Source organism: Zeus faber, assembly GCF_960531495.2.
Source record: "Zeus faber genome assembly, chromosome: 13".
NCBI lineage: Eukaryota > Metazoa > Chordata > Actinopteri > Zeiformes > Zeidae > Zeus > Zeus faber.
Genome location: NC_137198.1, coordinates 11,845,927 through 11,858,893, shown reverse-complemented (window position 1 = coordinate 11,858,893; position 12,967 = coordinate 11,845,927). Strand labels below are relative to the sequence as shown.

The following is a 12,967-nucleotide window of genomic DNA, read 5'->3' as shown; positions in this document are numbered from 1 at the left end:
GGCCGCCCACGCAGTACTACTAATACTTCTCTCTCTCTCTCTTTTCTCTCTCTCTCTCTCTATTGGCATCTCCCTGACAGTGTCCCCTGCTTCTTTTTCTCTACAGAATGGGCAGAGCACTGCTGAGGATGGAGTCACGCCTGCTGTCAAGGTAAGAAGGCGTCTGCCGATGCACGCGACTCACTTTCACACGTACGCCCGGCGCTCCGGGGACTTCACACCCTGCACAGATTGTTTTGACCGCCCCGGCCTTGTGTGAAGGTCAAGCAAAGCGGCTGAATATAAACTTTTACTAAGGTGGAGGTTGGGGGGGAGAAATGCTTACGTACTTTAACGGTACTTTCTCCAAATGGGTGGAAAGTGGGCTGCTATACTGTGTGTGTGTGTGTGTGTGTGTGTGTGTGTGTGTGTGTGTGTGTGTGTGTGTGTGTGTGTGTGTGTGTGTGTGTGTGTGTGTGTGTGTGTGTGTGTGTGTGTGTGTGTGTGTGTGTGTGTGTGTGTGTGTGTGTGTATTGACTCCATCGGCCGCCCCCAGAGGCTGTCAACTGGCCGAGGTTTAACGAGTCGAACGCCTGTCGGAGTGTCAGGCTCATCCGGGAGGTTCAGCTGCTGTTTATTATAACGTCAGGGTCGATAAAAAACGAGGCCTGAATAGGTCGCGTGGAACATTTCCTCTCTGTCCCGCTAACATGTTCCTCACTCGGCCTACGCACATATGGACGGACACGCGCACACACACACACACACACACACACACACTCACTACCATATGTGCAAACGTGCATAAACCTTGAGTCAGCTCCTTTCCTGGCATTTTGGCTCCCCTCTATGGTTTATTGTCCTGAAAATGGGATGCTGTGTCTTACCCAGACACTCCCTGGCACTGTAGTATAGGACCGGTGGACGTGCCTCCTCACCTCTTCTCATTTTTCGTGTGTGTGTGTGATTGTGTGTGATTGTGTGTGATTTTGTGTGTGTGTGTGTGTGATTGTGTGTGTGTGTGTGTGTGTGATTGTGTTCTTAGTAGAGGCGCTCCGACTAAGAGCCTCTCGCTTCTCAGCTCGGAACAATGCGGTGTGGCTGAGGTGGATCCAGAAGTGCTCCGTCCCTGAAAGAGACCTTGCTTTTCTTTTAAAGTCAAGGTAGCCGTTCACAGTAGCAGCACATTAGTAGGAAGAAACAGCCTGTGTTTAAAGGCTCTGACTCAGTCTTTTACGAATGCCAGCGAGCTAAAACAAAGTGGGGAAAACGGACGCAGACTCTAAACCTTTTTAACAAGAGGGGAAAAAAATATATATATGTCTACATATTATATTCTGTTGACTTTTGAATGATTTTGTGAAATCCAGAACACTGCCATATCTGTCGTTAAGTGATAGCGGGGATCTATCTAAAGCTACGTTTTCTGGAATCTTGTTAATTCAAATTACTTCCAACAGGCTTGAAAATTTGATACAGGCGGTGCGGCCAACCTTCTTTGGTGCTGCCGAAACGGAATTGAATTCCCTAATTCATAAACAAGATAGATGTTGGCACGGCGAGCAATGGGGCGTGATTATGTATTGGAAGTTGCGTAATCTTGCGAGGCGCCACGACTCTTTAAATAGCTTGATGAATAATAGATCGATGCTCACTGAGAGATCACATTTTCGTTTGTGCACAGAGAGTGCGCCTGGACCACGGCTCCATGGAGTCAGGGCAGGTCTAGCCGGTCCCCGGTGATCAATGCTGGACGGGTTCTTGAATGCCGGGGAATCTGACCGCGGGGGTCACCACCGTGGACCTCCTGGAGCAGCCAGAGGAGGAAGAGTCTCCGGGAATAAGACGGGACATGGCAACACGCCCGTCGTGTTGACACACCGCCCGTGACGGTGGTCTGATTAGCGGCGTGACGGGTCTGAATGTCAGGGTGGACGGGCTCGATGAGGGCAGTGATGGAAAAATGATAACGTAACAGGACAAGTGGTAACGGCTTAGCCCTGCACCCCAGAGATAACGGCTGCAACCACGAGCCGTCTGACGAGCCTCCTCGCCCTCTCTCTCTCTCTCTCTATCTCTCTCTCTCTCTCTCTCTCGCTTTCTCACGCCATCGCACCTCGACGCGCTGTTTCCTTTACCTTCGAGCGCCTCGCCTTCCCCTCGCTCTCCTTCTTTCCGACGGCTCCTGCGTGGAACCGCCGCGTATGGGTCCACGTATTACCCGGCTAATTGGGCTCATTTTGCCTCTCCCGCGCTGGGCCCCGCACTCGCTCAAAATGAGCTCATGAGCGCGGTGAGTTGGGAATCGTCGGGGGGGGGGGGGGTTGAAGGGGCGCCAGGCTGCCGATCACTGCACTCCAACCGAGATCCGGGCAGCTCCATCCGTTGAAGAACTATCATCAGGAAAAAAACCAAAAACATTGCTTCTCATTCCTTTCATGTTTCCCCGCTGTGTCATCCCTCTGTTTCTCTGCGTCACGTTTCTACCCAACTCTCATCTGCTCCCTGGGACCTAAAAGCGGGAGGACGAACCCGACTTGTGGTGCGAAAGTAGCCATTACCAGCAAATGAGCTCTGGTGAGACGTAACGCTGGAATGAGCAGGTGGTGTCATCGCCGCTGGAGAGATACTTCCTCTGAGCGTCCACGCTGGACAGAAATGTGCTGCCTGTGCAATAAGACTGAAACCCTTCTCACTGAGATTTACCACCATCTTCAGCACTATCAGTGCATACTAACAGGGTATAGGAAACTGCTGGTTCCTAAAGAGGATTTGGTAAGCTCGTACTGTACTTTTGTGTGTTTTTTGTTTTGTTTTGCCCCCTCGATTTACAGCACATCATGCATAACAAGTGAAAATTATAGAGCGATTGTCAGGCTCCGCATGTCGAGCTCAGCTGAGCCAAAGTTTGCTATCCGGCATGTCCGAACCTAACTACGACTGTGGTTCTGAATACCACATGTGTGTTGGACATTTTTATGTCAATAGCAGGAATGCAAGCAGGGGTGGGATCCAGTATCTAACAACAATGAAATCCAGGCCTGACGGGTTTCAGTACAGTATCTGCGGATATGTCAAATACGTAATGTCAGCTGTTGAATAAAATATGTGTTTCTTTTCTGCTGTCTTTTGACTCAGAAGCATGCCAGATGTTGATGTTGCTCATGACCCTATACGAACACTCTTAATGGAAAGAATATTACCGCAGGTCACACAAAATTAACACCTGATTAAGGAAGTTGCATTATTTATATACTTGCTGTGGAGGAAATGCCTCGTTTGTCATGGTTTCCATTTGAAAGGTACTGACTGCCACCAGCCTGCGAGAAGGGGGAGGTTATAATTGGATAATTAGGGATTTTCTACAATCCTCTAAAAAGGCAGTCGTTCTGGGGGCGAAGCCTTTTTGCAGTTGTCATAGAAATAAGAGCAGCCCACATTTCGCACGCCGTGTGCGTCCTAATGCATTAGGGCCTAAATAATTTCAGAGGAAAATGATGGGAGAATAATGGCGCATTGGAACGAAGCCGTCGCCGCTGTAATGGACGACCGCGCGCGCACACACACCCCAACACCCCAACGCACCAACGCGTTCCGCGGATAAGTAATCACTTCCCTTGAAGCAGCCGAGTGTAATGTCACTGTGGCTCAGGAACATACGCTGCGCGTCCCCCTGCCGATGATGGATGCCTCTGGACCTTCAGAAGGCAGAACCTCGTGCAGTTTGGCGAAGTCACTGTCTCATCGCGGAGGTCGATTCTGGGCAAGGTATGTTGCATCTCGGGTGAAATTATGCGCTTACAGTTGAAAGTGTTTGAATAGCACCAACACCAACTTGACATGACTAGTACAATTCCTCATATTTTTCCACCGCTCTTTCACTACTTTTTGCTCCATTTCCTCATTGTTGGTGCATCTGAACATATGAATCATTGTTTGTCATCATCATCATCATCATCATCATCATCATGATTTGTATTAAAATGTAATACATACCAGGATTATAGGGCGGCAGTGGTTACGTCACCTGCACCGGAAAGCTTTTATCAAATGCAGTCCATTGTCCAGGGATTGGGAATCAGAAGTTCTTAAGGACTGCACTCAGATGTCTAACTCAGGTTTACCTTCACTATGAAATGATGTGATGTTATTGATCGCTGTTGGAGTTTCATATAATACTAGAATAAGAAACACAAAAAAACTAAAAAGCGCGTGCGTGCGTGCGTGTGTGTGTGTGTGTGTGTTTTGAGTTTCCACCACTTCTAATTGAGCTCCCCTCTACCAAGCCTAAGGACACAAAATAAAAGGTAAATATCATTTCCATGATATTCTAGAGGCTATTTTTGAGGGTTGTAATGCAGTAGTTAATGGATTTTTTTAATTCTTTCTTTTTTTGTTTTACCAGGGGTAGGTGCTGAGCGGGAGCTTTTTGTGCTTGACTTGCACATAGGTGTTGGGGGCTGTGCATGTGGGCAGGAAAGCAGCCAGACGGTGCTCACAGGGGGTAGGGATGAGGGAGAGAATAGAGATGGCTGTCAATGAGATGTTCTGTCCCTAGTCGGTACAGTGAGGACACACATTATGTGCTCCTACAAACACACACTATGAGCTCATACAGACATGGAAGAGGATCTGTGTGTGTGTGTGTGTGTGTGTGTGTGTGTGTGTGTGTGTGTGTGTGTGTGTGTGTGTGTGTGTGTGTGTGTGTGTGTGTGTGTGTGTGTGTGTGTGTGTGTGTGTGTGTGTGTGTGTGTGTGTGTGTACGGGGATGGTAGCTCAGGAGGTAGAGCTGGTCTTCTAGTATTCTAAAGGTTACTGGCTCCTCCTGCTAGCATGCTGTAGTGTCCTTGAGCAAGACACTTAACCCTTAATTGCTCCTGATGGCTGCGTCCGTCGGTGTTTGAATAATTGTAAGTCGCTTTGGATAAAAGCGTCTGCTAAATGAAATGTATGTGTGTATGTATCTCTACGTCGTCCTCAGACGAGCCTTCCATCGTGTGTGTGTGTGTGTGTGTCTACGTCGTCCTCAGACGAGCCTTCCATCGTGTGTGTGTGTGTGTGTGTGTGTGTGTGTGTGTGTGTGTGTGTGTGTGTGTGTGTGTGTGTGTGTGTGTGTGTGTGTGTGTGTGTGTGTGTGTGTGTGTGTGTGTGTGTGTGTGTGTGTGTGTGTGTATATATATATATGTGTATGTGTGTGTGTATATATATGTGTGTGTGTGTATATATATATGTGTGTGTATATGTATGTGTATATGTGTGTGTGTGTGTGTATGTATATATATATATATATATATATATATATATATATATATATATATATATATATATATACTTATCCACTAACAACCGTGTATGCATATCCTGTGCACACAAGAAGCTGTGTTTGTGTGTACACTATGTAATCTTAGCTTCATGCATTTGCAAGACTGATTAAATAGTCAAGCTTTTTGACCTCCGCGCCATGTGAGATAATGTTCAGAAGTCAAAGCTGCATTGCAACACTGAACATGAACATTGGCATGGCAACGTGTGTGTGTGTGTGTGTGTGTGTGTGTGTGTGTGTGTGTGTGTGTCATTAACCCTCATGCACGCGCGCACACACACACACACACACACACACACACACACACACACACACACACACACACACACACACACACACACACACACACACACACACACACACACACACACACACACACACACACACACACACACACACACACACACACACACACAGATCCGCAGACTTCCACCATTGGCCGCACAAGTAGGACCAGTAGTTAAAATGCCCTCACATAAATACACTCACATATATAAACACATACATTCCACGAGTCTACTAGACCACTACTATAAAGAGACCTGCCTTTATTATCTCTCAGTGCATAATCTTAATCCCTGGCTGCAGGAAAGGCCTGACACATTGGTTTGCCATCTGGTTTATGTGCCTTGTTAGTTATGTATATGTCCTGTGCTATGTTGGGGGGGCGTACAGTAGATCAGTCCATGTACTCTATTTTGTGGTATTGTAACATCTTGAATGAAGACGTGTGACCTAATCCCCAAAAGGAGGTTTAAGTTTTGAAAACAGTCATATGTGCTTCACAATATTATATTGTTTACATCGGATTTGATGCATTTCAGTGTGTTGAAGAAGATATTGTGATATAACCTATGTTGGTATTGTGTAAAATCACAGTGATAATACATTCTATTGTTAACCTCCAGCCTGACTGTCCAGCATCATCATAGCATTACAGTCAAACAGTTTGAACATGTATTAGTTGAGAATAATAAATTCATATTACTGCTTCTCTCGTTATTAGTTTTTGCCAGTAGTTGCTAGGTTACTGTCAACGGCGCCATATTGCTGAAAAAACTGAATGGTATGGCAGAATAAATGTGGAAAGGAAGGAACAATGACGGTACAGAGCAACGCAAGAAAGAGAAAGACGACGACATGAGCTCCAGCTTCGAAAACCACCCTACTGCCATTCACTATTACTGTGCCACATTTTTCAAAGCGGGCGTTCTACACACTATTACAGAAATGTTCTGACAGTCCTTTAACCTAATATGTTTTAAAATGTATTCCTGAAGTGAGGAGTGATCTGCCATTGTTCTAGTGAAACGGTAGCTCTGCCTCCTTATAGTGCCTCATTGTTGGGGTCACTTCAATCAAAACCTTTCCTCAAATTGCCTGAGAGACGGGGGAGAGAGAGGGAGACTACAAAACGGCATTGCCGATGATAGATCAATGATATCAATGACATGATAGATCAACTTCACACAAATGTGAATAAGTAATAAGATAAATGTGCTGTTGCATACATGTGCATGAAATGGGTAACTTGGACAAATGTACTCTTTGGCCATGCTTGTGTTTATGATGACCAACTGCCTAAATGGCACATACATTAATATCCAAGTGTTTATTAATCCCATTTTTTTTTTATTGATTATTACTTGAAATAACGGGATGGACGGACTAAAAAAGCAGCGCGTCCAAAAGGCGGTGGTGTCCCTCCACCCCTGGCCCTTCTCTACCCAGTGTCCCTCACTGGGTTTTCTCTTACGCTCCGACTCGAGGTTCAGCTCCTTCTCCCTCAGCTGGCTGGGCTGAAAGGGTGCCTTTTGTCTCTTTTGATCCGTGCCGCCCCTTACTCCCCTGTCCACTCTTGGGTTGGATTGCGTGCAGGCCGGCTCTATAGATCTGGGAATGAGCAGCTTGCGTCGGTGCCGTGAAGTCTGCTTTGTATTATGGGGGGGGACAACCAGACGAATCCCTAGTTCTCCGATAATTTATTCAAACTATGGATAAAATATTGAACGAGGAAACTAAAGATGTCAGATTTCGCGATCGGGAGCTAGGTTGAGCGTGTCGGATAAGATAACGCTATATTGATCCCTGGGGGGGGGGTGGATTCAGGGTGTGGTATATTGTCCTTCATTCCCAAGATCACCTTCTAAAGGTTATTGTGTGGGTTTACCAACCTGCTTAGCTTTGTGAACACCGGGTGGGTCAACTACGTGCCAGTGATTCTCCACCCTTTTCATATCCGGAACCCTCGATTTGACGCGCTTTGAGCCAGATAAGTACAGATGGAGGCTGTGGAGTCGCACGTTTCCTTCCCCGCCCGATTCTGCAGCGTCATCAAACACTCTTTGAGCTGCAGAGTGTCAAGTGTTATATTTACCTATTTACCTCGATTCCTCCCGTCTTGCACAGCGGGAAATCCACCCAGCCAGAGGACCCTGCAGCGCCGGCCCGTTCTGGCTCCTCCGGCGGCAGGCGTGTTTTATTAACTCTTGGGACACGCCTCGTGGCTCTGCGGCGCTAAACGGTACATTCCACTGCAGGGTTGGAGGGAGGGAGGGAGGGAGGGAGGGAGGGTGGGGCGGTGCACTGTAGGATGTATAGGGGAAATGGGGCAGGATGGGAAGACAGGATGAAGGCAAAGGAACTGCAGCTGTCGCCCACAGAGACCGGATTCAGGATGAAATCCAGAACAGTGATTGTCAACCTTTTTCACGGCAATAGGCCTCAGTATGATACGCATTAGGCCATGATTAGATTTTGTCTTTGGGATCCTAATTTTAAAAGATTTTCATTTTTTACCTATTATGCTATTTAAGGAGATAAGTTAGAGTTAAACTACGATGAAATTATTATTATTATTATTTTTTTAATTATTATTATTATTTTTAATAAATAAATAATGCACATTCTCCGATGGTGCTTAATTTTGGTGACGTTTAACTATTAATAATTTTGCAACCCCCGGGGGTCCCCAGACCCCTCGTTGAGACTACCCACTTGAGAAGGTGTGTCTGTCTGTCTGTCTGTCTGTCTGTCTGTCTGTCTGTCTGTCTGTCTGTGTCTGGTGTTTCAGTGGTAGCAGTAACTCAATCACTGACAGTGGCGTTGGCGGCGGGCGCGGTACACATTTCCATGGTAACAGCGAGCTCCCCCAATTTAGAGACGTACGTCGCTGTCACACTTTAGGATTGTAGGTAGTGCAGTACTTCTCGGTGACATCACGAATGAACCTTTATTTTATTTTTTTTTAAACGAGGTTGATATCTCACGGACGTGCGTCTTTCCGCAGGAGCAAATACCGCGGTTTCACAATCTCACACCTTGTGGTGCGGTTAGTCTACCTTGGATGGTGACATTATGGCTCATGATCAGCGTCCTCCATTCAGCACACGATTGGGATTCTCTCTTCCGGAAAACGCACTGTCGATCTCTACGTCGACAAACGACCGATTCAGAGCGAGGAATCCACGTTGGAAGGGGTTGTCACGGCTCCCTGTGGGTTACTGAGCCCAGGCCGCCCGGCCCCCTGGACGCGTCTGCCTGTCGTACACACAAATCACCGTCCGCCTCCGGAGTGACGTCAGCGCCTGTTGGGTCAGGCGATAATCTGTGGTGGAGTTCAGATTTGGGTCAGGCTGGGTCAGGTAGGGGTGGAGCATACGGGGGGGGAAAAGATTGCAATACTCTCTCTTGCGATGCAATATACTGTCGATACACGGGTGCTGTATATCGATGTATTTATGAGTTCATTCAATCTCTACATTAGTATTATCATTATTTTTACTGACCGTGGCCGTCGCCCTCCACAGACCACTCATGTTCCGGGCGTCCTGCTGAGCCCCGTGACAAAGTTGTGAGGCTCTAGTTCTATAGGAATGAGCTCTCCATTCATCCCTCTCTCTGTCTTTCTGTCTCTCTTCTCCATCCCTCTCTCCCAGACATGCGCACGCTTTCTCTCACCCTCATTCTCTTCCCCCCCTGGGTGCTTTCATACCTAGTCATTTCTTTGTTAATTTTGTTAACAGTGGCATAATACGCATTTCTTTTCATTTTTTTGTTTTCCTTTCATTCTTTCATCCGGCTGTCTTAAATGAAGTGAAGAGGACGCCCACTCTCCATCTTGTTCTATTGTTGATATTGGAGCAGTTGACTTCTCGTGGATGAAATAATAATACTTAAAATTCCAACTTTTGTGATTAGAAATGACAGAAGTGTGACACATTAGCACCATCTGGTCCTTTTGCAAAAAGAAGAGAAGTCTAATAGCATTGTAAAATGTAGAGGCTAAATGGAATTAAACTAGTGGATATGTGTATAGACATTGTATGCAGTACTGTATATGCATGTTTGTATATGCATGGATACTCCATGCAGACAGATGTCTACACCCACCCACCCACCTCCTCCGTGCGGCTTTGATTATGTGCTAAACACTCTCTCCCAAGAGCCTCTCTTCTTCCGGCCGTTCGGCTCTCCGTTTGTAGCACCTCTTCATCGGACCAGCTGTACTCTCCGCTCTCAGCGGACATCGTTTAAACAAATCAACTTCTACGTTGATGGTGATGAATTATGCTCGAGCGGGTGAGGGAGACAAAAGCCCCCATACTGGTGAAGTGAGGACGGGCGGATGGACGGACGGATGACTTAAGGGATGGATCTTAGCTGGTGAAAAAGCCCCGGAGTCCCGCGGAACTCGACTGTTGCAGGGTTCTGCAGAAGCCGGAACTCGTTGACAAGAACTCTGTGTTGAGATGGATTGATTGATAACCAGAGCTTCCCCTTATTCCCATGAGACCGGAGGGAATCAAAGGCACGGCAGGTTACCTGACGATCACTCATCTGCCTCCTGCCTCATCATCCGACAAAATCAAAACTTTTGAAGGATAAAGACCGTTCGAATGAAACGTTTGACTTCTTGCATACCCCTCCAAAACAAAAAACCTATAGAAGCAAAGTAGTTTTGCTTCTATAAAAACCCTTTGCAGAGTTGAATGTATAAGGGTATTGATTATCGAAATGTGTGGATTCTTATTCTCATTCCTGGTGGATATGAAATATATCTTGACAACGATTGCATAAAGTGACGTGAAGAATAAAATGTCCATGTTTAGAAATCGGAAGAGGAAGCGGTTTTTGATTTATTTCAACTTTTTAGAGATTTATTTGAGACTCAGACGCAGAAGGTGCTGTGGGCTTTTGATTTATTTTGAACTTGAAGGTCATGTTACTGTGAAATTGTGTCCTTATTGGTCGAGACTGAATTTGGCACAGTGTGGCATTCAAACAAGGATGCACAGTATATACACACGCACGCACACACGCACGCACGCACTTTTAAGGGTGTGACTTGACTCCAATAGGGTGTTGATGTTTGTGCTGAGTGTAGTCGTACATCCGGGCAGTGCCTCCCATTCTCTCGTTCTTTGTGTTGGTTGGTTGTTTGTTGCGTTTGCTTGCAGAGGAAACCCAAGGTTTGCACAGCCAGGGCCAACATTTGAAGCGGCTCTTTGAAGCGGCTTTTTTTTTTTTTTTTTTTAAAGAAGAAGAAGAAGTGACCTTAAAACAAGGGGCAGTGAACAAACCACAACTATAAATAAGAATGTTGAATGGCACCAGCCTTCGCAGGGCTGGACAGTAACGGAAGTAAGTGGAATGCCTCATGCAGTTGTCCGATCGAGCAGGTGAAAAAGTTTGAACTCTGTAACGTTTTCTGAAAATAAGTTAAAAAATAAATAATTTAATAAAAAAATAATAGAAAGCTGTGTGCACGAGTGGGGTGGGTCGGAGCCAAAGCCCGAATGATAATTAGAATATGGTATATTTTACAATATGTCCTCTTGATTTGTCCACTTGTAAGGGCAGAACAGAGCACCAGCGGTACCAGTACGCGCTCCATGAGAGTTAACGTTATGCATATGATTTGGATTGTGATATGAAAGATGAGGTGAATAATGTTAAAGAGAACATGGTGCTGTGGTATGATGAGTAGAATTAGGGGAAAAAGTAAATTACAGAAGATAGAACAGGGTGGACGCGGTGGGCGAAGGAGAAGAGACACCCTGAGAAGTTTCTCTTACGGCTCCCCAGCATTTATTTGAACTATGAAATTTTATGAAATAAGTTTACGATTAAATGTGACTGCACTCAATTAACAATCCTCTCAAACAAATTACAAGATTATAATGGAAGCAAGGTGTTTAATGAAAAAAATCCTATCCTATTGTTTTCAATGAAAATGTTATATTCCCAATACTGCTCCATTAAGCTTTGTTCACGAGAGAAATCCATACTTCTAAATAGTTGTTTACCAGGCAAGATTGCATAGAGCCAGGTAGATTTTGGGGATGCAGGTGATACGTCCCCCTTGAGAATATATTTATAATACAAAATGTAAAAACACTTTGTTTTTTCCTTTACAAAACAAATACATTTCCACCCTTAATTGGTGCAGGAAAGGCATAAATTGGTGCATAAATATTCCCCAGAATGCAGGAAATGAAGTGTTGAGGGACTGAAATGAATAAATATTTCTTTGCATGTCCATCCATGCCGTCACTTCACTGGCGTTCCGTGACATAACTGCCCCCACCCCCTCCTATATTACTCCCCCCACCCCCTCCTACAGCGCTCCCACCGCCCCCTGACGATGCGGAGTGTATATAATGCAATATAATTTGAAAACAGAAACGATCGCCCTACCCGTATATATACTGTACTATGTGTATATATACCTTGTTTATTTTAATTGTTACTTGGTAATTGTATGTTTTGTACGTCAGTAAATTATAATATTTGTCCAAATCCCTGTTGGTTTTGTTCATTTTAATAGGCCTCCACTTTCCATTTTGGACAAGTACATTTGGCTTTTGGGCAAGTGGCTAAAAAAGCTTAATGTCAAGCCCTTCTCATCCATTCCACAAGCAGTCAGGAATATGTGTTGTTGTTCTTAATTGAATAGCTCATGCTTATTCACCTATTTGAACCAATTTGAACCTCGCGTCATCTCATTTTTCTGCAAGGAAATCATTTTGCTAGACAGGGACTGTGTCCATATCTGGACTGAAGCCATCCATTGGTTAGAACAGTAAGAGCATCCCCATTTGCCATCATTTCTTGCTGAGCCAAGTTTTTTTTTTTTTTTTTTTTGTTTGTTTGTTTTTTTTACAATGCATAATCTAACTTGCCTTTGACCATTTGACTTCTCCTGTTGCTCGTCGACATTGCACAGCTAATTGGATCACAAAGCAATTAATATTGTGAGTATCCAGACCCAGCGGTCGCTGCATTGTGCTGCGGGTAAGTGATTAAAAAAAAAAAAAAAAAAAAAAAGAGGAAAAAAATAATAAAAAAAAAAGGTCATGAAGACAAGTGGAAACTCAATGCTCTGATCCGTATCAGGATAATAAGTGGGTCTGGTGCTCCAGCAGCTCTTCTGATGATGGCAACCACAAAACCTCAGTGACGCGCACACACACACTCACCCGCGCCCACACAGATACACACTCCACAAATGCACACACCCACACACACAAGCACGCCCACATATAGACAGTAGATGTAAGCTCTGCACTGTCACCGAAATCCTATTGGTTCCCAACTGCCAAATTACGTTAACAACAGCCTTTAGCCTTTATACTGTAAGAGAATAACCTCAACCGACCATCA

General features: G+C 45.2%; 1 protein-coding gene across 2 annotated transcripts in view; it reads left to right on the top strand.

The window, feature by feature from the left end:
- Window positions 1-12,967, top strand: part of rps6ka1 (ribosomal protein S6 kinase a, polypeptide 1) — a gene marked incomplete at its 5' end in the record, with an annotated part of 62,488 nt that overhangs the window by 20,029 nt on the left and 29,492 nt on the right. For both annotated transcript variants that reach the window (XM_080012466.1, XM_080012467.1), the window contains one exon: window positions 107-151. In XM_080012466.1, coding sequence (XP_079868592.1) covers window positions 107-151 — 45 coding nt within the window. The remainder of the gene's footprint in view (window positions 1-106; window positions 152-12,967) is intronic.